Source organism: Chionomys nivalis, chromosome 25 (assembly GCF_950005125.1).
Source record: "Chionomys nivalis chromosome 25, mChiNiv1.1, whole genome shotgun sequence".
NCBI lineage: Eukaryota > Metazoa > Chordata > Mammalia > Rodentia > Cricetidae > Chionomys > Chionomys nivalis.
This window is the reverse complement of record NC_080110.1, coordinates 35,663,615-35,684,757: the sequence shown is the minus strand read 5'-3', so window position 1 is coordinate 35,684,757 and position 21,143 is coordinate 35,663,615. Positions and strand designations below refer to the sequence as shown.

Below are 21,143 nucleotides of genomic sequence, written 5' to 3'. Positions count from 1 at the left end.
TATATTTTCATCTTTGTGCAGCTTTGTTTTAATCTCTATTTCGTTTATTTTTACTTTTATTTTATATTCTCTATATATCTTTGTCCTGGAATAACTCTGTAGACCAGGCTGTCCTTGAACTCTCAGAGATCCTTCGGTCTCTGCCTCCCAAGCATTGGGATTAAAGGCGTGTGCTACCACACCTTGAAGTCACAGAGGTCAATCTCCCTCTGCTTCCCAAGTGTTGGGATTAAAGGTGTGTACTACCACACCCAACTACTTTCTTTCTTCCTTTTTTACTTTTAAGAACTCTAACTTTTAGCCTGCATATATTTTTAAACACACTGTAAATCATTTAAAGGTTTTCTTTGTCTTTGAATCTCTCTTTACTGTATAACTCTCTTTTTCTGACCACACGAGCCTTTAAATTACTGAGTAATATGGGTAGCATTAAAGCCGTGGCTTTGCCAGCTATATCCAGCCCATTCCTTAGCTTTCCAGCCTCATGGCGGAGGTACTACTGGAGCCATCTTTATTGCCACAACTCTATGGCATTTCAAGGTCCTTGCCAGCAAACAAGCTGCAACAGTTATTAAGCAACACTCAAAAAGCTCCGTAGTCAGGACCGCCTGCTTGAAAGAGTCAGAGTTTGCCCTGGTAGGACAGACCAGAAAGCCAGCATTTTAAAACAGCACAACTTTTTTCCTGCTATGGCTGAAAACAAACAAGCATGCAGTCAGCTTTTATCAATACCATTTAAGTGTTTCGTGGCAGGACCTCTTAAGAGAGCTGCAGGATTTTGCAGCTAAAGCTGAGTCAGGAAGCCTCTCTTAGATGAGAGCGCTTGCTTGCCTCTAGCAAGCAGAGCAGACCCGAGAAATTGCTGCTACCAAGAAAACATGCTTTACTCTATTCTTTCCCAAGCTTTCTCAGGCTTTCTGTGGATGCAGTTATCCACGTGGGTGCCATTCTGTAGTGGGAGCTGCGGGCTGCATTCCTGCCGCCCCAGCTCCTGGGCCGCCTGGCTAGCTTATGCCCCAAAATAACAACACACAAACTGTATTCTTTTAAACACTGCTTGGCCCATTAGCTCTGGCCCTCACTGGCTAATTCTCATATCCCAATCAACCCATCTCTAATAATCTGTGTAGCACCAGTCTTACCGGGAAAGATTCAGCATGTCTGACCTGGCGGCTTGCTTCATCGTGTCTGCCTCTGAGAGGAGCTGCCCTGCATCTGCCCAGGAGAGGGGAGCATGGCGTCTGAGCTCACTTCCTCTTCCTCCCAGCATTCTGTTCTGTTTACTCCACCCACCTATGTTCTAACCTATGAGGGCCAAGCAGTTTCTTTATTAACCAATGACCTTCCTCCATCAATGTCTCAAATCTTTTCATGGCCCCCGATATAATGTTTACGAGTCCTTTAGAAAGAAAAGACAGGCCAGTGGAAGCTCTTCCTGGGAAAGTAGTCTAATGTCTTTGTGTCTTTCAGATTTACTGACTCTCTCAAATAAACGAGCAATGTAGACAAACCAGAGGACAATTTTATATATGAAATGAAGCTTGGTAAATCTGACCTTTCAGCATTGATGGCCGCCCTTTCTCTCTGCTAAGCAGGAACCCAGGCACTGGGACTACATGAGCAGATAGGAGGGAAAGAGCCTGCCTTGTGGAGAACAGGGTCCAGGACGGGGAGGAGGCCAATTAACGTGTGAGCAAAACGGCAGGGTTTTCATCCACCTCTTACCTAGGACAGCCTCCTGTGCACGTGCCCACAGCCTACCTCGCTTGAAGGAAAAGGAGGGTTGAGTCATGTCACACTTCAATAACCAATTATCTCAATCCCATTGCATCTCCAAAATAACAAGATACAAATTTGAATAAATCACATACAAATCAAATATTTTTCTAGATCAGCTTTCAGGGGGCGGTGCATACAATCCAGGGAGCATGCCCAGTGAGTTGGGCCCATCCAAAAATAAAAGCACATTTAGGAGCCTCCTGTCCTTGAGGAGACCACCGAGAAGACTCCAGTGGAGACCACACTGGTTCATCTGCCACCAGTGTCTCTTTCAGAGCAAGGCATTGCATTCAAGAAGGTGCCTGGCACTTCTGTCACAAACCTGTTTGGGAGCGGCCACCCAGCTCTTTTGTGCATCAACCCAGAGAATCAAGCTGAAAGACTGGGGTTTATTTTGACTAGAGGGAGGTGACAGGGAAGCTCTGAGTCACAGAGTTCTGGTAAAGAGCAGATTCCCAGTGGGGTGGCACTTTGGGAGGTCCTAGGCACCCAGGCATTGTGGAGGGGAGGAGGATCCTGGAGACAGACCAATTCTCTGCTTCGGCTCTCCCACCCCAGCAGGGAGGTTGGACTTCATGGGTGGCAAGCCAAGCGGCACTGGAGGGATTTACTCCAGTACATTGTTAGCTCATGTTTTGACCATTCCACGAGCTAGTAGCCTACATACTGACAATTCAAAGAAACACATCCAGCAACAGAGCTCTGTTCTCAATAGCTGTTCAACAGCATGCTTGCATTTAGAAAACACAAGGAACATATGAATGTTGAATTTGATTGACTCTGATGCACCGGAAGACAGAGGCAGATTTTTTAGATGTAATTGCTGTCTTGGACGCATTTTAGGAAGGCAAAAATGAGCCAGTGCCCACAGTACCTCCAGAAGTTCACAAACAGAAAGAAAGAAAGAAGGCTCAAGTTTCAAAAACAGGGTTGGGAATGAATAAATGACCAGAGGGAGCAAAATTCACAAGTCCTCCTGACAGTGGTCAGTTCAAATCACAGCTCCTCTCTCCCACGCAGAGCAAGGTCCTATTCCAATAGGATGCCTGTGTTGTGTGAGCAGGATAACTTCATCTTGAGTCTGTATGAAGCTGTTATGTTGAGCTGCTTTAACATAAGTGAGGCTGGTTTGGTCATGGATTGAGAATGCAACGCTCACTCGGTAGAGGGTGATCCTGGCATGCGCAGAGCACTGGGTTTGAGTCCCAGCACCAAACAATCCTGACCTGGTGTTACACACCTGTCATCCACAGCTCTCGCGAGGTAGAGGAACGGCATCAGGAGTTCAAGGCCAACCTGGGCTACAAGAGACTGTCCCAAGAGAGGCAAAGAGGGAGACAGATCCTCACATCAGTTGACCACGTTAAGAATTTGTCTTTTCTGTGTGTAGTAGGCAGATACTTGCAAAATTAAAATGCATTTGTGATAGACAGACAGAGACTAACAGAAACAGAGAAACAGAGAGAGACATACACACAGAGAGACAGAGACAGAGAGGCAGAGAGAGACACATACACACAGAGAGACAGAGACACAGAGAGACACATACACACAGAGAGACAGAGAGAGAGACACATACACACAGAGAGACAGAGAAACAGAGAGACACATATACACACAGAGACACACACAGAGAGAGACAGAGAGACACATACACACAGAGAGACAGAGAGACACACACAGAGAGAGACAGAGACAGAGAGACAGAGACACAGAGAGACACACATACACATAGAGAGACAAAGACAGAGACACAGAGAGATACACACAGAGAGACAGAGACAGAGAGACAGAGAGACACATACACACAGAGAGACAAAGACACACAGAGAGTTTCCACATAGCCAAAATCTACAGTGAGTGGCAGGTTCAAAGAAGATCTAATGGGCTTAGGAAAAAAAAAATGGGTTTATAGCCGGGCGGTGGTGGCGCACGCCTTTAATCCCAGCACTTGGGAGGCAGAGGCAGGCGGATCTCTGTGAGTTCGAGACCAGCCTGGTCTACAAGAGCTAGTTCCAGGACAGGCTCCAAAACCACAGAGAAACCCTGTCTCGAAAAACCAAAAAAAAAAAAAAAAATGGGTTTTTAGTGACCAGAGACTGGAACCTGTCACTTGCCCTTATTCAGGAAGCTCTGTGTGGTCACTATGGTTTCACTCAGGGTTAAAAGAGGAAAATGAATGGTTAATGAAGAATCTAAAGAGCCTGCTTTTGGAGTTTCTTTTCTTCTAAGCTGTGAATAATTTTGCAGGGTACGGAGCCAGCCTCATGCATGCCCCGAGGCCAGCAGGCGCCAGGCAGGAGCAGCACACGCCTCCCCTTAAAAAGGCCGAGGAGCCACAGGATCCACCTGAATCCAATTACATCTGGTGAACTCCACCAGCTGAAACGGCTCAAGTTACACTAAGTTCGTAGGCTTCGTTAACCTTTCATGTGTTGAACGTTCAAGTGATGCTCACTACACTTTAGAATACTGGCCTGAATTTTATTAGCTTCGTTATAAATCACTGAGCTGATATTTACTCTTCCTTTTAGGCTTTCTAAGTATGTCTGGCATGGTGGTATAGATTTTCCTCCGTCGGTCCTTTGGAACAGATCTTACGTCAGTTGATCACATTAAGAATTTGTCTTTTTGGTGTGTAGTTGGCAGATATTTGAAAATTAAAATGCATTTGTGGTATGAGGGTGGGGAATAAATATTAGAGGGTTAAACTGGCAAAGATACATAAATCACAAGGGTTTGGATAAAACAGTTAATAGTATTAAAGCTACAGCATTTCAAATTTTATTGTCAAATATCTGGACAATATTTGAAATAGTTAATATTTCAATTGCCCTCCCTTATCCTGAGGTGCATACAATATTATTTCGCCCTTACTATTATTCTAGACAGTTTAGTTTTGAGGGGGAACAAAGTAAAAAAAAATTACACTGTGTTAGTGGCATTTAAACAATATAATATATTGTAAACACAACGAAATAAGGAATATAATGTATGAAGTCTTTTCATTGGATGGAAACAATATAATATATTGTAAACGAAACATGGCTCTTACATAATAAACGTTTTATACTGTTTGTATGTAGGAAACAAAAAAAGGCACTGCATTCTTTTTGTGTTGTGTGGGATTTTTTGTGTGACTGCCAGCTTATGGAAATAAACGTGGTCGCTATTTCATGATGCTTAGTTATATCACAAGCAAGGGAAGAGGTCGGCCTCAGCTCTCTCTCCTTCCTCCTCCTTCCCAGTCCTGCTACACCTTGTCATTTATTTCAAAACTCTGCCCTAACTAGGATGGCTTAAGCATTCTCCACTTCCATCTTCTGTTTTATTGCTGTGACGGAGTAGCTGAGACCAGTCACGCGCGTGGTTCAGGAATTGGGGAAGTCAGACGTATGACTGCAACGTCTGCTAAAGCCTTTGTGCTACTGCAGGCCATGGTGGAAGGCAGAAGAGCGACAAAGAAGGACGTCACAAGAGCCAGAGGTAGCTGACCCTGTGCTTGCAGCAACCAAATGCTGAGACAGCTAACCTACTCTGTGAGAACGCTGGCCAGTGGTTATGAAGGCAGGAGCTGCAGAATGCACTCACTGCTTCTCAGGTGCCCCCTCCAGCGGTTGCGTTGGGAATTACACTTCCACCATAGAACTCCGGCGTGGGGGGCGGGGTCATTGCAAGTCCTAGCTACATCCCACCTGCAGAAGGGAGGCCTTCTAAGACGCGTTAAAGGTTTCAGAATTACACAAGTATAAAGCACCACTATTCATTGTTTAACCTACTGACCCCAAGTATACAATGTGTTAATTTACTATCCTATAAAGCAAATGTTAGTTTCCTTCAGAAGTTCAAAGTCATCTTTGGATACATAAAGAAAGCTGCTGCGTCTGAGTGTGTGGGGGGGTACCCTGGGAGGCTAGACAGGGTGTCAGATCCCCTGGAGCTGAGAGAAGTCTGTCGTGAGTCACCTGACATGGGTATTGGGAACTGAACTCCGGTCTTTCACAAGAGCGGCAAGCACGCTTAGTAAGTGAGCCGTCTTTCTAACCCCACACACTGAGTCTGAAGCCTGTCTCTGTCTCAAAGGGGAGGAGACCAACATGTGCACCATAAAAGCCAGAAAAGTTTTAAATGGCAGAGAGAAAGATAAATATAAACTATAGTATTCATTATCCAATTTACAAACCCCAAATGTACACACACACACACACACACACACGCACATCCCAAAGGACACATCACATAAGTGGAGAAATACAAACTGAAATGACTTTAGAGTCAGTGACTCAAAAGAGATTTCAAACTCAGCAGGGGCTAGATGACCAGCTAAACGTAGGCTTCCAGTAGGGAGACACCTAAACACCAGACTGAAGCAGGGCACAGGAAGAACACACATGTGTTAGAAGGAAGGGTGTTCAGAGATGTCTGATTTAAAATTCCATTGGATTATCTTGTTGGAAATGCCTAGTGGACACTTGGAAATACAGTGAGGTGCTCAAGGTCAAGAACTAGTTCATTGTTAGTCATGTTATAAGTGAATCATGCTCATTATAGATTGAACACTTTTGATAAACACACACACACACACCTAAAAGCTTTATTTAACAAGCTATGGTTTTATTCACTTGTGGTTTTAGGTTCTATATGTAATCGGCACTCTTTGATACTTACCTGCTCACCTACACGTGGCCTTTATCCTTATGTTGAGCGTTGAGGGTTCCTGTCTACCAGGTGCTTTATGAATCTCCACCCAGAGATCGTCCCTTTGCTCACTTTGTCAATGTATGCAGAGCCACAACAGTAGAGACCGGCTTTAAGACAGTGACTGAGAACGGTTACTGTACAGGATCTGAAAGAATCTTTCTTCATATAGAGTTACTCATTTAGGGAAATAGGAGAGCAGGGAAGGAGGAGAAGGGAGGTGATCACATAAAATACCTCTATAAATATTTTAAGAGTTAGGGGGTAGCAAAAGGCTCTTGCTAACTGACAGCCAAAGTTTGTTCCCCAGAAGTCACATGGTGGGAGGAGACAGCTGTGGTGATTTGAATGACAGTGGCCTTCCAGAGGTTCAGGCATTTGAATGCTTGGTTCTCAGTTGGTGGAACTGTCTGGAAGGCTTTGCAGGTCTGGCCTTGGTTGCAGGACTCCTGTCACTGAATGGGTTTTGAGCTTTCTAAAGCTTGTACTAGTCCCAGCTCTCTCTCTCTCTCTCTCTCTCTCTCTCTCTCTCTCTCTCTCTCTCTCTCTCTCTCATGTGTGTGTGGTCATGCACATGTGTGAATGCATGTCATGCTTCTGCATCCTATGTAAGCTCTCAGCTCCTGTTCCCAGAACATGCCTGTCTGCCTGCTGACATGCTTCCCTCCACGACGGTTGCAGACTGTAACCCTTTGGAGCTGTAAGCAAACCCCCACTAAACTCTTCCTTCTATAAGTTGTCTTGGTCACGGTGTTTCTTCACAGCCATAGAAGAGTGGCTAAGAACCAACCCTGTAACCCTCTGACCTTCACATGTTTGCTAGGGGCATGAGTCCCTCCTCACGCAAAATATAAAAATAATAAATGTAAACATGATGAAAAGTTAAGGCACTAAGGGGGAAGAAACTCTCAAGAGGCCAGAAAAGACGTGGACCGTATGGCAAAATGACGTCTGGAGGGAAAATGAGGAAATAAAATGAAGCTTAGATAACAAAGTGAGGAGGGGAGCGAGGCTAGTACCATGGGTAAGCCTGAGCCCCTGCCTCTAAGCTGCTTCAGCCCCGCCCAGGGGAAACCACCACCAACCAGGCAAGAAGTCCCAAAGAGCATAAGTACAAGGTAAAGTCATTGCTCAGATATTAAGCCACAGTTAAGATTTCCGCAAAGGAAAGAGAGATGAAGAGATGTATCTGTGTTAAGAGCACTTGCTGCTCTTACAGAGGAACAGAGTTCAGTCCCCAGCACCCATGGCAGGCAGCTCACACCCACCTGGAACTCCAGTTCTGGGGGACCCTGTGCCCTCTTCTGGCCCCCAAGGATACCAGGCTTGGGCACAAAACACAGACACACACACATACAGGCAGACACCCATACACAAGAAACCAAAACAAATTAGTATGTTTAAATGAAAGAGGAGAAAGAAGAGGGTCGATGGATGTTGTGGAAAATCTGCTTTTTGCCATCCTTTAAAGGAAACACGTCCTCCATGTTCACTGTAGAGAAGCTATGTGAGGAAGAGGTGAAAGAGAAAGGGTTCACTCAGGTCTCTGCTTCCCAGTCATTGTCCCAAGACTGTCGATTTCTACCACACTCTGCAGTAACATTCAGCCAGCCTACCCCAAGGGGAATTTACTAAGTCTTTTGGTTTTTGAACACATTACTTAACTCTTAACAAAAACACATGCACGCGCACGTGCATTCACACACACACACACACACACACTCACACTACCCCAAATGGTTCCTACTCTTCTCAATCATAGTCTTCCTTAAAGGACAGTTGGTTATGAGGCATCTTCCCCATCTCAGTTCATACCCAGTTTTCCCTGTGACCGAACGATCCCAGACATGCTGGCCTTAAGTCTGCTCTAAATGAGAGAGGGGAAAAATGTCTCCTGTGGGTTCTCATGATTCTAGTGGCTCCCCCAAGGCTTTTCACGTGTTACTCAAATTCTTTCCCACTGAGCTCCATGCCCAGCCATTCCCTACGGGTTCTCTGAAAGAGGTCAGGATACCATGTATTACACGACACTCTGAAGAGCTTACACACACATAGAGCAGCAACCAGGCTCTTCCTTTTCCCGACTTCCGAAGCCACAAGTGTTCACAGCAAGGTACAATTTACTGAACCTCTCTAGAATGGTGACAGAGGAAAGGGTGCACAGCGGCTGAACAGTCTTTCAAATGGGTAATGGAGAGATGTCGCGCTTTCAAAAGATTTTTCTGAAAGCAATAAAAAAGAAAGAAAAGCACCCAATGCTTGTCCGAAGACTCTGGTTTCGGAGTTTTGTAATAACTCCTAGGTCGTTTTTGTGACTGGTGCAAATGTAAAAAATTTAATAAGCACGCTGAATAAATGTCCTCCATATGGCTCAAGATGGAAAGAATGGAAACCCTGCACAGGAAACTGACACCATAAAACAAAAGCAAAATACTCAGGTGTTCCATAAGCGTTTAGTTCTTGACTGCTTTAGAATGCTACTTCAAATGCCAAATCTAAATTGATTCTTCACCTGTTTACCGATTTATAATTGATAAATACATAAAAATTACAAATGAAAAGTATTTTAATAAACACAGGGATTTCAGTATTCTTCCAAGTAACAGATCTGCCTTCCTAATCACGTCCAGCTATTAAAATTACCTAGCATTTCTTAAAAGTAAGTCCACAGCAACGAGATGTCTGCAAGTAACAAGAAAAGTTACACAGATGTTGAAAACTCCACAAAGCCCAGCAGAGAGTCACTGAAAATGGACTCAGTTCAGAGCAAACGCTTAGCGTCCCGCTCCAGTGAACTCTCCAGCCCTGGGCTCGCTTGATCCTGAGGCTGGACCTGATGTTATGACTGTAGAGGCAGAGGGAAGAACGAGAAGAAAGCAGAACTCTAGACAGTTAGTCAGCTATAACCCAGGAGGAAGATCAACGACATCATTCGAGAGGTCCAAAGCAAAATGAAACCATAGATCTCCTTGTTTAAAAAGGGTGAGCAGCTTCAAGATGGACACAAGAGATCCCTACCATTAGTGCTGGGTCCTGCTTAACACAGGGCCCTGTGGAGAGAGACACACGGTTCATCACAAAGGAAGCTGGCCTGTCCACAGCAAGTTCTTAAGTCTGGGCACTACTAACTCAAAGATCCCAAATCTGAACTTTTGGAAAGGCACCATGATGGTACAAGTGGAAAGACCTTACAATAGACTCCACGAGACATACCACGATTAAAAAGCGTACAGAAAAAAGCTGTACAGAATTTCATCCCAGCTGGGCACAATGTCTATCATCCCAGCACGCAGGAGCCTACTGAGGAGCATGAGTTCAAGGTCAGCCAGGGCTACAGAGTAAGATCCCAACCAAATAAATAAATAGCTTCAGAATATATCGTGTGTATACACATATATTTATACATATACTCTCTCTATATATCTGTGTATTCTATACATGCATGTATATATTTATACATACACACACAAAGAAAACCTTTTTTAATGTTTAGACTTGATTTCCAGCCCTAAGATCTCACATCATGTGTGCTCCAAAAAATTGTTTTTAAGGTTTGCAAGTCTGGAGTACTTCCGGTCCCAAGTATTCTGAGTCATTTCATTGCACCTGTCTGAGGGCGTTTACTTCCGCTGCCTAGGAACTGGCCGGATGACCCTACCTTCGGTTTCATGGCGGACAGGGGGAACCCAGGTTTTGAGACAGAAGACTTATTAGCCGTCAAGTGAGTTAAGTCAGTGACCACTGCAAACTTCTTCTGGATTCATGTTGCAAAGACAAAAGCTGAAAGGATCAGAAAAGCCAAGGGAAGGGGACCAAACTCATTTTCTTTAGGTTTCATTCCAGGGAAAGTTTTCGAACTTTGGTTCCTGCTTAAGGAAGAAAAAGAAAATGTAGTTTTGAATTTACAGCTCACAGGGTGGGGGATTCTTTACATAATTCCGAGAATAATTCATTATAACCTAAAATGATCAGTTTGGACTATTCCAGCTTCCGGCTGCTGTTCTTCATTAGAAGACAGAAGCATGGAAACCTGGCTGAACTGAGATCTCATGCCTTTTGACAGATGATGAGTTCATCCTGGCCACGGAACCCTAATTCAATGAAGAGCCACAAGACACTCTCCAGAACCCCACAACAAATGTCCCCAAAGCCCCAATTAGTCTTGCCTCAAATTAAGGAAACACCCAAAACTTAAAAGAAAAAAAAATTAGTTGCCCTCCCCTTTCCCCCTCCCCCCAAGATAATTAGTTGCTCAGAGTTTGAACTCGGGGCTAAAGTGGAGCCTGCTTTGGGAAGACACAAGCCATGCTCTTCAGACACAAAGCCACCATGAGCGTCCTTGTCCCCTGGACACCCTCTTAAGCAGAGAACTCTGGGCTTCCATCGAAGGAGCTGATCTGCGGTAAAGTCCCAAAGCTGTTTTGCTTTTGGTCATTTGAATATTCCGTCCTGGATTGTTTATTTGGCTTACACACTACCTTTCTCCTAAACCAAAACCAGACTGAAGGAAGAGCTTCAGAGTAACAGGCTGAGGTGAGTCCCAGACTGCAGCCATCCTGGCTCCACATAGAAGCCGCCCTTGAAATCATGACAGGAACCCAGCCTATTCCGTGACAACTTGCCTCCGTGGAAGTGACTTTAAAATGCACCAGAGGAAATAATTGTTACAGTTGTGCTTTGAAAGGAAACAGTAACCAGCCAGGTGGTGGTGGCTCACACCTTTATTCCCAGCACTCAGGAGGCAGAGGCATGTGAATCTCTGAGAGTTCGAGGCCAGCCTAGTCTACAGGAGCTAGTTCCAGGACAGGTTCCAAAGCTATAGAGAAACCCTGTCTCGGGGCGGGGGGAGGGGGGAAGGAAAGCAAAATGAAAACAATAACCTTTAAAACATACCATCAGGTTGAAAGTGGAGCAAGTTGGCGCTTCCTTGGCTTTTGCCCCGTGCATCTGTTGACGTTCTGACGTGAACGTCAGCTAGGGTTTGGCATTCTAGCTACATGCGTGACTAAGACTCCTGGCAAATGGAGTAAGAGAAGAACTGGGAAGGGGCTTCAGTTTGCCCCTGTTATTCCAGCACAGAAGGAGCATCTCGGACCTCTAAGAGGTACGTAAATGTGGATTCACACGGCTCTGTGAGGACGGCTAAGATATACTAAGACAAGCCGACAGTCAGGGTTTGTGAGAGACAATGAAACAGCGTAGAAACCAAAGACACTGTGTGGAGGGAGATGCCAGAATCCCGCTCCTCGGAGTGCTAGCTTCTAGTGTGTTCACAGGAATTGGATAGAAATAGGATTCCAGGGTCAAATATGAATAGAAGATTAGGCTGAAGGGCATCTCTACAGCAGCTCCTCCCTGAGACCTTGAAGGACTCTGTGCTGAGTATCTACAGAGAGGACCAGCAGGCTGGGTGCATAACTTACTTGATAGAGACAAGCCTTTGTCTCCCTGAGAGCATCTCCAGACAGCACATGCTGGGGAGCACACCCTAGTCAGTAGTCTGAAGTCTCTGAAGTTGAGTCAGGAGCAGACTTTCTCCTCCAGTGTTTTCATTCTTACACTGTTTGAAGCTAACGCAAAGAGAACTGAACCTTGTAATTTCCAGCATAAAGAACGTGTGGTTTGAATTGTAAATCAGTTGGTTTTCGGCACCACTCCCCCATCCCCAACTATGTAATTCAAGAGAAACTGATTGGTTTATTCCAGATTTTTATAGCTATAGGAACCATGGAAAACTAACTCTTGTAAGTACAGTTTTCTCAGTGGAGGCCTCACTATGTAGATGACTAGCCTGGAGCTTGTTCTACAGCCCAAACTGTCCTGGAACTCAGAGAAATCCACCTGCCTCTGCCTCCCAAGTGCTGGGTCTAAAGAAGTTATGCTCCATATCCTGTTTGTAAGTACTTAAAAAAATTAGATTAAAAATTTTAATTTATGGAATTCATTTTATCAGCTCAAGGATAAATAGATCGTTACAATGTATTCATTTTCAGCATATGTCTTAGCCACCATTTCCATCAGGGCGAAAACACAAAAAAAGAAGAAAGAAAAAATGAAAGGAAGATGAATTTTTGGCTCATGTTTTAGAGGCTTTAGCTGTGGCTGGCTAATTCCATTGCTGTGGGCATGAGCATGGGATGTGGTGGGGAAGACATCACAGGAGAACAGCTCAGCTTATGGTGCCCAGAAATGGGAGATTCATGTGTTGTGGAATGGGGGGAGAAAGGAGTGTCCTGGGACACAGATATACCCTTAAAGGCACAACTCTGTTTGATCTAGTTCCTTACTACAGGACACCTCCTAATGGTCCCCTGATCATTACCGAGATACCTGCATGACCACTTATCTGCCAAAAGTGCCACCATCTAGGGACAAAGTCTTTAATACAAAACTCTTGAGAGGACGTTTCATGTCCAGACCTCAACAGTACAGGAAGGACATCCAGCCTGCAAGGAGCCCTGTGGATTGATTACCTGACAAAAACGTTTCTTTAACCCAGCTCAGGAACGTGCTTCTGGAGTTCATCTCTGCCTCATCATTATTCTCTTAAATATTATTCAACTTTAAATTGAGGGTGGAAAGGGTGGGCATAGGAAAAAGGTCACCATTCAAAAAACCAGTAAAGCAGATCGCATGCCAGGAGAAATGCAAGACTCTGAAGAAAAGCTGACTTTCAACCTTATATTCTCTCCCTGTTGGGTCCTACCCTAGAGTCTCAGACTGGTGTATCTTAACTTTGGTGTGACCATCTTGTCCCCCTAGCTGGGCTTCATTTGTATTTGTAAAAGTTGCCTCCCATACACTGCAGAGTTGGTCACATGAACATTCTGATGGAGACGGTAGCCTTCCTGACATACTCTTCCAGCTCTGCACAGCCCTTGAACGATCATGGCCTTAGAGTTGTATCTTCTCACAATAATTAGTCTTCTTCGGAGAACAGCCAGGGTGCTTCTCTGTTGGTGCTTGATAGATGAAAAGGGAAAATATCTACATTTAGCCTTGATAAATTAAAGCTCACTAGTGTGAACAGTACGGTAACAGAATAATTAGGGCACTGCACTTCACCCAAGGATGACAAGACTTTGCTCAAAGTTCATAACACAGAGTAAGTAACCTGGAGTCCATGGGCATCAGCTCAAGAAAGAGAGTTGACAGTTAAAAAGTTTAGGGAAATTAACGAGCTAGTTGTTAAGCTTAGTCATTAGAAATTTCTACAGATATAACTTCATAAATTAATTTTTAATGTAACAACTGCTGAGAGCTAATCTCTTTCCAATTATTTTACTATCTGTGTCACTGAGGTCATTTACACCTGTTGTGTTTATGCGCAGCAAACATGGTGCTGGACCACTCTATGTGTCTTCCCAAGTGCACACCCAAGATCCTATGTTGCTAGCTTCGAACTGTCTAACGAGGGAGTATTTTAACCCCAGCAATTGGTAAATATTAATATAAAAGCTACATTTTCCCATAGACAGCCAGTGGCTAAATGTCAATATTCCATTGCTACAAAAGTCTCATGAAAAATGTGCAATCATGATTCTCATGATACAGATAAAAGACTCAATAAGGCTCAAGAACATGCCCAAAGTCACAGAGCCAGTCAACAGCAAGCTGGCATCTCAACACTGGTAGTCTGGTTCCAGAATCTTCTGAGACAAAACAGAAAACAGAAAACAAAGTGTATGTACATATACATAGATATAATTATATATACTATTATTTATACATATATGTACACACACACACACATATATCAATCAGGTACCTAATTTCCACCCAGGTAGAAAGAGTCTGCAATCAAGTAATAGCAGTAAAAGGTAGTAATCACACTCCCAATGGTTGATGGGGAATGGCTGATGGGTAAATGGATGTGATCCTAAGAGGGGAAGCCCTGAAGCTAGGGATTCTGTTCCTGTGACTTCTATGCCCCACCCCACAGCCAGCATCATGATAGAGGGCTGAGCCTATGTTCACAGAAAGACTTGCCCATGGATACTTGTAGCACTATTGTTCATAACAACCAAACAGTGGCGACAACCCAGTGGCCATCGGCTGGTGTCTTTCCATGGTACTCTGGGTCAATCTCAAGACATCGCCTGTGGTCATCCTCTCAGAAGCTGATGGGCCTTTCAGAGGTTTAGACCCTATCGCCGACAGTTGTCTGGAAGAACTTTCCAGAGTCTGACTGACCAATGGATCAATCCAGCAAGCCTTTGAGTGTTCCATACGAGACTTTAAAACAATAGTTGTGTTTAATGAATCATCCTTTCTGCTTTATGAGAGAGAGAGAGAGAGAGAGAGAGAGAGAGAGAGAGAGAGAGAGAGAGAGAGACTCAGTGATCACCTTCATGATCATATACAGTTGAGACCTTAGTGAGGGGACCAGTGTGGTTACCGATTCATTGAACACGTTATACTGGGTTCCTCCAGAAGACAGTCCCCTGCAGAGACACGTGTGCCTTCTCTGGGTGACATTTTCACGGAGATAATTTTGAAACAGAAGCAGAAATGCCATAGTCTTCTTTTGTCCGCTAAGGTGACAGAGGAATGGCACCAGGGACAAACTCTGGGACCTTTTCATTCAGAGAGCTGCTGGGGATAAGTTCTAAAGGTGCCCGGAGAGGGACTTTAGCCACCAGCTGCCGACCACCAAACTGCAGCTTAGCAGGACCACGGGTTTATCTCGGATTTCAGGTCCCGTGTTAGGACAATGGGAACATCATGACTTCAGGAAAGTCAACTTGTAACACATGCTCTATGAATAGCCTCTCTGGGCCCCTGAAACACACTGGTGATTTCTTTATAAGGTGGATGAAGAAAAGAATGGCCTGCAGACAGCTGGAACACAGAGCGCAGTGTCCACAATAGCTGTGACAATGATGGCTGTCATTAAGTGTAAAGAAAATAAGCGGGAAGATAAATAGCCCATAATCACTTGAAAGAGCACGTTATGTCTTTAGTTGGTGTCGGCTAAAGACAAATTCAACCCAAACTGAGGTCCTTTTTGTTTTGTTTGCTTTGCTTTGCTTTCTTTTTGGTCATTCTGGCACTGTTCTAAGTGTGGAGCAAGAGAATTCCCCTGCACTGCTAATGTGAATACAGATGGATACGTTACACTGCGCATGCTCTACCACCCAGCAATTCCTCCCCTAGGTAAACACCATTCAGAGATGGGGTGATGCTTCCAGAATCATAAGGGGGAAAGTGGCATTTTTGTTTAAAACAATAATTGTCCATCTGCACAGCAGTGGATATATAAATGGCATATATGTACATGAGAGAATGCTATCCAGCAGTAAAAACTACAGCTATGGAACTATTGATCCATCTTGGAAACAGTACTAAATACAGTGTGGAAGAGGCCAGACAGTCTGTTTCATTTTCCAAAGAGGCAAAATTACACCCTGCTCTATTTGGAAACACATAAAAACCACACAAAAGGCATTGAACAATGGGATTGGGAAGGCATACAATGTGGTTTTAATCGAATCACTAATGACTGCTTATTTGTATAAAGATTTTAATATCTGGGTATATTAGTGACTGAGTAGTTTCAAATCGTGTTCCGCCACAAATAAATGATGGTTATGTGAGATGATCAGAGGGAGACGTGGAAGAAATCGCTTCGTGGAAGGAGATAAGCTACCTGAGAAGTGGGCTGTTTGGCTTTTGGAGTGGTGATGGGGAAGAGCTTGTTCCAAAGCCCAGGGGCACAGCCGGGGTGACAATTAGAGAAACAGTAGAAGATCCAGTGTGGCTGGAGTGAGTAGAGCAAGTGGGAGGCAGGAGGAGATGAAGCCCTAGAGGAAGGCCTGGGACAAGCCTTAAAGGCCATCACCAGCTTCCACTCTCAGGAGCAGGGGCTGAAATGAAGAGCTAGGCTAGGACGCACTCTAAAGGGATTGAGAAGCTCACACAACAAGAGAAACAGCTGGACGATTAAAGCACACCCTGCACTTGCCCAAAGTAGACTCTTAGAGAGTATCTGGAGAACAAGTGAACATCATGGACAGTTGTGCGATCACTAAGAGCCGCTAAGTTACAGCGTATTTGATTGTATTTTTGTACTTATTTGTATTTTTAAACTTTATACAAAAGCAATGGATTGCTTTTATATGGGAATAAAACAGTAAGTGCAATTTCCCTAAAAGTTATCATAACCACATTGCATTCTTCATGTTTTCTATGACAAATATAAGGAACTAAGTTGTCCCCTCCTAGTCATTAGTTTCTCTCTGGGTTCCAGGGCAATGACAAGGTCTTTACTCTTCGTCAGTTGAATTGGTAGAGAGCAGCCTGCAGCTCACCCATATGGCCGTCACCCAGTAGTTCAATAAGCCCACTGGAGTCAGAACAGAAGAATTGCTAATGGGATCATGGAAACAATTCGGCTGTAGAAAACAAATGATTAAAAAGTCATTACATTATCTACCCAGGCAGAAGAAGACTTGCCTAATTTAATCACAAAAAGTCACCACAGAAGACGGAGATAATTACAGTGCAAATGGATACTCAAAAGGAGACAATCATTTGATTTTAATGATACCTTGAGAGAAAATTCAGAGTGCAGGCTAAGTTTGCCAGAATCGCGTAAAACAGCTCATTAGCTCCCTCATTGGACCCAGTAGGCTGTGCTTAGATGCCCAATCCTCCTCCGGGCAACTCTGCTAAATTTCATTTTGGTGCCTGGGCCTGATGTCCTCAAATACTTGAAGCCCACTTGGGGATGGCAGAAGGAAGATTTCCCAAGAGACACATTTCCTTCTAAGTTCCTCTAGGACTCAATTCGTGGCAGAATTTCTGCCATTGGTAACCAGGAATGTTCTGAGTCAGGGGTAGTGGGGGGGGGCACAGGGTATATGGATCAATGGGCAACAGCAAAGCAAACGTTCTTTGGGGTACGCAAAGATAGGATTTCCACAAAATATCTGACGGTCTCCTAGAAAACATGCCCTTCCTCCTGCAAAGAGTACACCCTTTCATAAGGCCCCGAGAAAAACTTCGTGCAACTCAGTCTCCCAACAATACAAGTGTCTGATTCAAGCAGGAGAGGCTGCTGCAGTGAGGTGCTGCTGTTTATCTAGTCCTGTGCCACATTCCAGCTCTGTAGATGATGTTCCTGCATTGAAAAGCAATGAGCTAGGAGCTGGGGCTACGGCCCAGCCATGAAGAAAGCACACTACTCTTGCAGAGAAGCACACATGCTCCGTTCCCAACACCCACGCCAGGCCGGTCACAAGCCCTGCAACTCCAATTGCAGGGGAATCCCACATCTCCAGCCTCAGCACCTGCATACACATGCACAAATATATACATAACTCAAATTATTTAAAAGACACAGGGCTGGAGAGATGGCTCAGCCGTGAAAGGCTAGGCTCGCGACCAAAAAGAAACACATGAAGAAGCAAATGGTTGAGGTAAGGCGGATCATTTGGGGACTCATGTCTGGAGGAAGAACTGTGGAACACGAGGCATGAGATACCTCATTCTGGCCTGAACAGAAAGAAGGAAAGGTGATTAAACCTGCCTTCTGCAGAAAAGATAAAACTTAATTCCCAAAGAAGTTAAGTGGAGAAGAGGTAGCAGGAGCAACCATAACAGCACCCGACGGTTGTGCTGATAAGCTAACACTAAAGCAGTTTCCCCAACTCGTGAAGATCATGCACGTTTACCCATAAACCTTATGCCCGACATTCCTTTGGGGTTTACCACTAAGGTCATCTTTTTTACATAATTAAAACTAAAAATAGATCTTTAATAAAGATAAAAGATCCTCCTTTGTATACACTGGATTCTTCTAGTTATGCCAATTTTTAAACTTTTCCATCATTTATGACCTTGGCTTTTGTAAATACGGTTGATTGCTTATTTCATTTTAATTCTTTTCTCATATATTTCATCCCGATTGCAGTTCCCCCCCACCCTCCTTAGATCTTTATCTGAGTTTTTAGCAAGTAGGATCGTCTCATAGTTTCTTCAAAGTAGAGGATTTCCTATTGGCATGGTTCTTTGAAAGAGAGACAGTATTAAGTTTTTATATGAAATTCACGGGTTTGGAAAGGGAGGTGGTGAGAGTTTCTTCTTGCAGAGATGGAAGCTGAGTCTTTGGATATTATGATCACAGAATAGAGATCCAGAAATTGTCTATCCTGGCCACCATGTACCTCACCGCAGTTTCCACGGAAGTCAAACTCTAAAGAAATATGCAATGGACTAACTGAAATCCCATTTATGTCGTTCCTTGACGTTCTAATACAGGCCTTGTTTGGCCTTGGAAACTTAAATAGGGTTCCCCATTTTCTTACCTCATTCTGGCCAAAATGTAAAAATTATTCAAATGTGATTACAAGAAGAAAGAAATAAAGGGTAAAGGGGGAGATAGAGAGTGAGGAGCCAGGTGAAACACGATTAAAAATCCCACAAAACAAATGTCCTTCAGTTTACCCATCCACCTGTTGGATCAAAAAAGGAAGTATTGGGATATAATTAGTTGCTGTAATTTTAAAAAGTCCTACACATTCAGAGACCATTTCAGTTAAATTTTCATTTGTATTGAAATCAAAGTAGATATTCCTTGTGAGGGAGTGGAAACCTTTCTCCACACAGTTCACAAGGAGCATGCGTGGATGTTGACCCAAAAGGCACCTGTGTTACAGGCTGGGTCTTCAGGTTGGCTTTCTGGGAAGGCAGTGGAATATTTAGAAGCTGGGACCCCTGGCAAGTTCTTAGGTCTGTGGAGGTGTGTTCCAGTAAGTCACTCTTGTGGGACTCCCTGGCAGTTCCTGCAGGATGGAGGTTTTCAATGCCCCAACTCCTGGGCATGGCCTTGAGGTAGGCAGGATCTTTCTGACATGGAACAGAGATGAGGTAAGGCAGGAAAAGAAGGCAGTGATGCTCTGTACAGGAAGCTGCCTCCGCAGAGTCCTCCAGCCCTGCCTGGAGTTGTTAGTGAGCACAGAGCCCACTCCTTCCTCACGTCACCCTCTCCCAGCAGAAAAGCAGACAGGATCTAAATGTGGCAAACATCCTTTAATTAGAACTAAGGCTGACACGTTGAATTCTCAGTGTTTGCCCCTGATTGAAAATTACAAACCAAAGCCCGAATTTTCTGCAACTATCATGGAATTGTTACCCATATTTTTTTTTGTCCCAACCAGGATGAAATGAAACCTATATGATAAATATTTTTCTGGAAATAGTATAAAAGGGAATCAGTTGTTTCTCTTTATTGACTTGAAGCGTGTCTGTTTTCAGTTATTAAGTAGATTGAGTCCGGTGTTCAACCTCCTATAACAAAAACAAAGCGGTGTTTTGTTTGTTTGTTCTTTTGTTCTTTGTTGTTGTTTTTAAGTTGTAGTCAAAGCACTAGGATGCTGGGGCAGGAGGATTACCACAAGTTTGAGGCCTCATGAGTTTCAGGCCAATCTGAGCTACAGTTCCAGATTTGGTCTCAAAAACAAATAAACAAACAGATGAAGGAGGTGCCTAAACAAAACACAACAAGCTATGAGAACAGAGTTACAATTATGAACCCTCTCATATTAGAGGCAGAGGTCGTCTAGAAACTCGATATTTTCCACATATAATGCAAGATGCAGAAACAATGATGGAGATGTGGGTGGGTGTAGACCTGTGACTCTTGGAGAAATGGTTAACTCCCATGGGAAAACATAAGAGTGATGGGGATGTAGAAAAAGGACGCAGTATTTGTCCTGGAGTGGATCTACTCACCAAACTAGAAGACAGTGGTTCTCAACCCTCTTAATGCTGTGACCCTTTAGTGTAGCTTCTCATGCTGTGTGACCCCCAACCATAGAATCATTTTTGTTGCTAATTTGTAACTGTAATTTTGCTACTGTTATGAACAATGTAAATATCTGTGTTTTCCAATGGTCTTAGCTGACCCCTATGGAAGGGTTGTGATTCAAGGTTGAGAGCCGCTGGTCTAGAGGAATGAGGCCTATACACCATACATGTAATTCTAAATAGATTGGCGTACATAGTCAGGAGCTGGGGGCTGGGGTGCGCCATCTGTAGCCAGAAAACCAGGCAAGTCCGTAGCTGTTCAGTCCAAGAATCCGGAAGCCTCAGCATAGGAAAGATCAAAGATAGAACCTCAGTCAAGGCTGATGATCCCAAATGCCATGGAGAGTCACCCCTGGAGTCCAGGTTCAAAGACTGAATAACGGTGTCTCCGGCCTCAGGGGCAGTAACACAGTGATACCTCAAGAGGAAGCCAGCTTGTATGGGACCCCCGCTTCCTGCTGCTTTTAGCCTCACTGACCCCGCCAGTCCCTGGATGGCACCACCCACACTGACAGCAGAGCTTCCTTCCCCTCTGTCGGCTAATCTACATGCTAACCTGTGCTGGAAATGCCTTTACAAACACGCACGTGTCTTACCAGGTTCCCAGGTCTTTCTCAGCCCAGCTAAGCTGATGGCTGAGATCAACTCTCGCGATCATTGACTGAAGCACGTGAAGATGGCAATACATCAGAGCCCACGTTATAGGCAGAAGGAGGAAGCCATGGGCTGCACGGAGCTTCTTTATAAACTCATAAACTGACTGTGATGATGAATGTGACATTTACAAAGATTGAATTATCTTCCTTCCACGGAACTGTGATTGCAAAGTTCTACGGATGGCGGGGTGAAGCCAGGTC

At 44.2% G+C, this 21,143-nt stretch overlaps 1 protein-coding gene across 1 annotated transcript in view; it reads left to right on the top strand.

Moving 5' to 3' along the window:
- Positions 1-4,881, top strand: part of Wif1 (WNT inhibitory factor 1) — a 66,464-nt gene extending 61,583 nt beyond the window's left edge. The window contains exon 10 of the mRNA XM_057757884.1: positions 4,030-4,881. Within this exon, the coding sequence (XP_057613867.1) occupies positions 4,030-4,151 (122 nt within the window). The 3' untranslated portion in view covers positions 4,152-4,881. The remainder of the gene's footprint in view (positions 1-4,029) is intronic.
- The last annotated feature ends 16,262 nt before the right edge of the window (positions 4,882-21,143 follow it).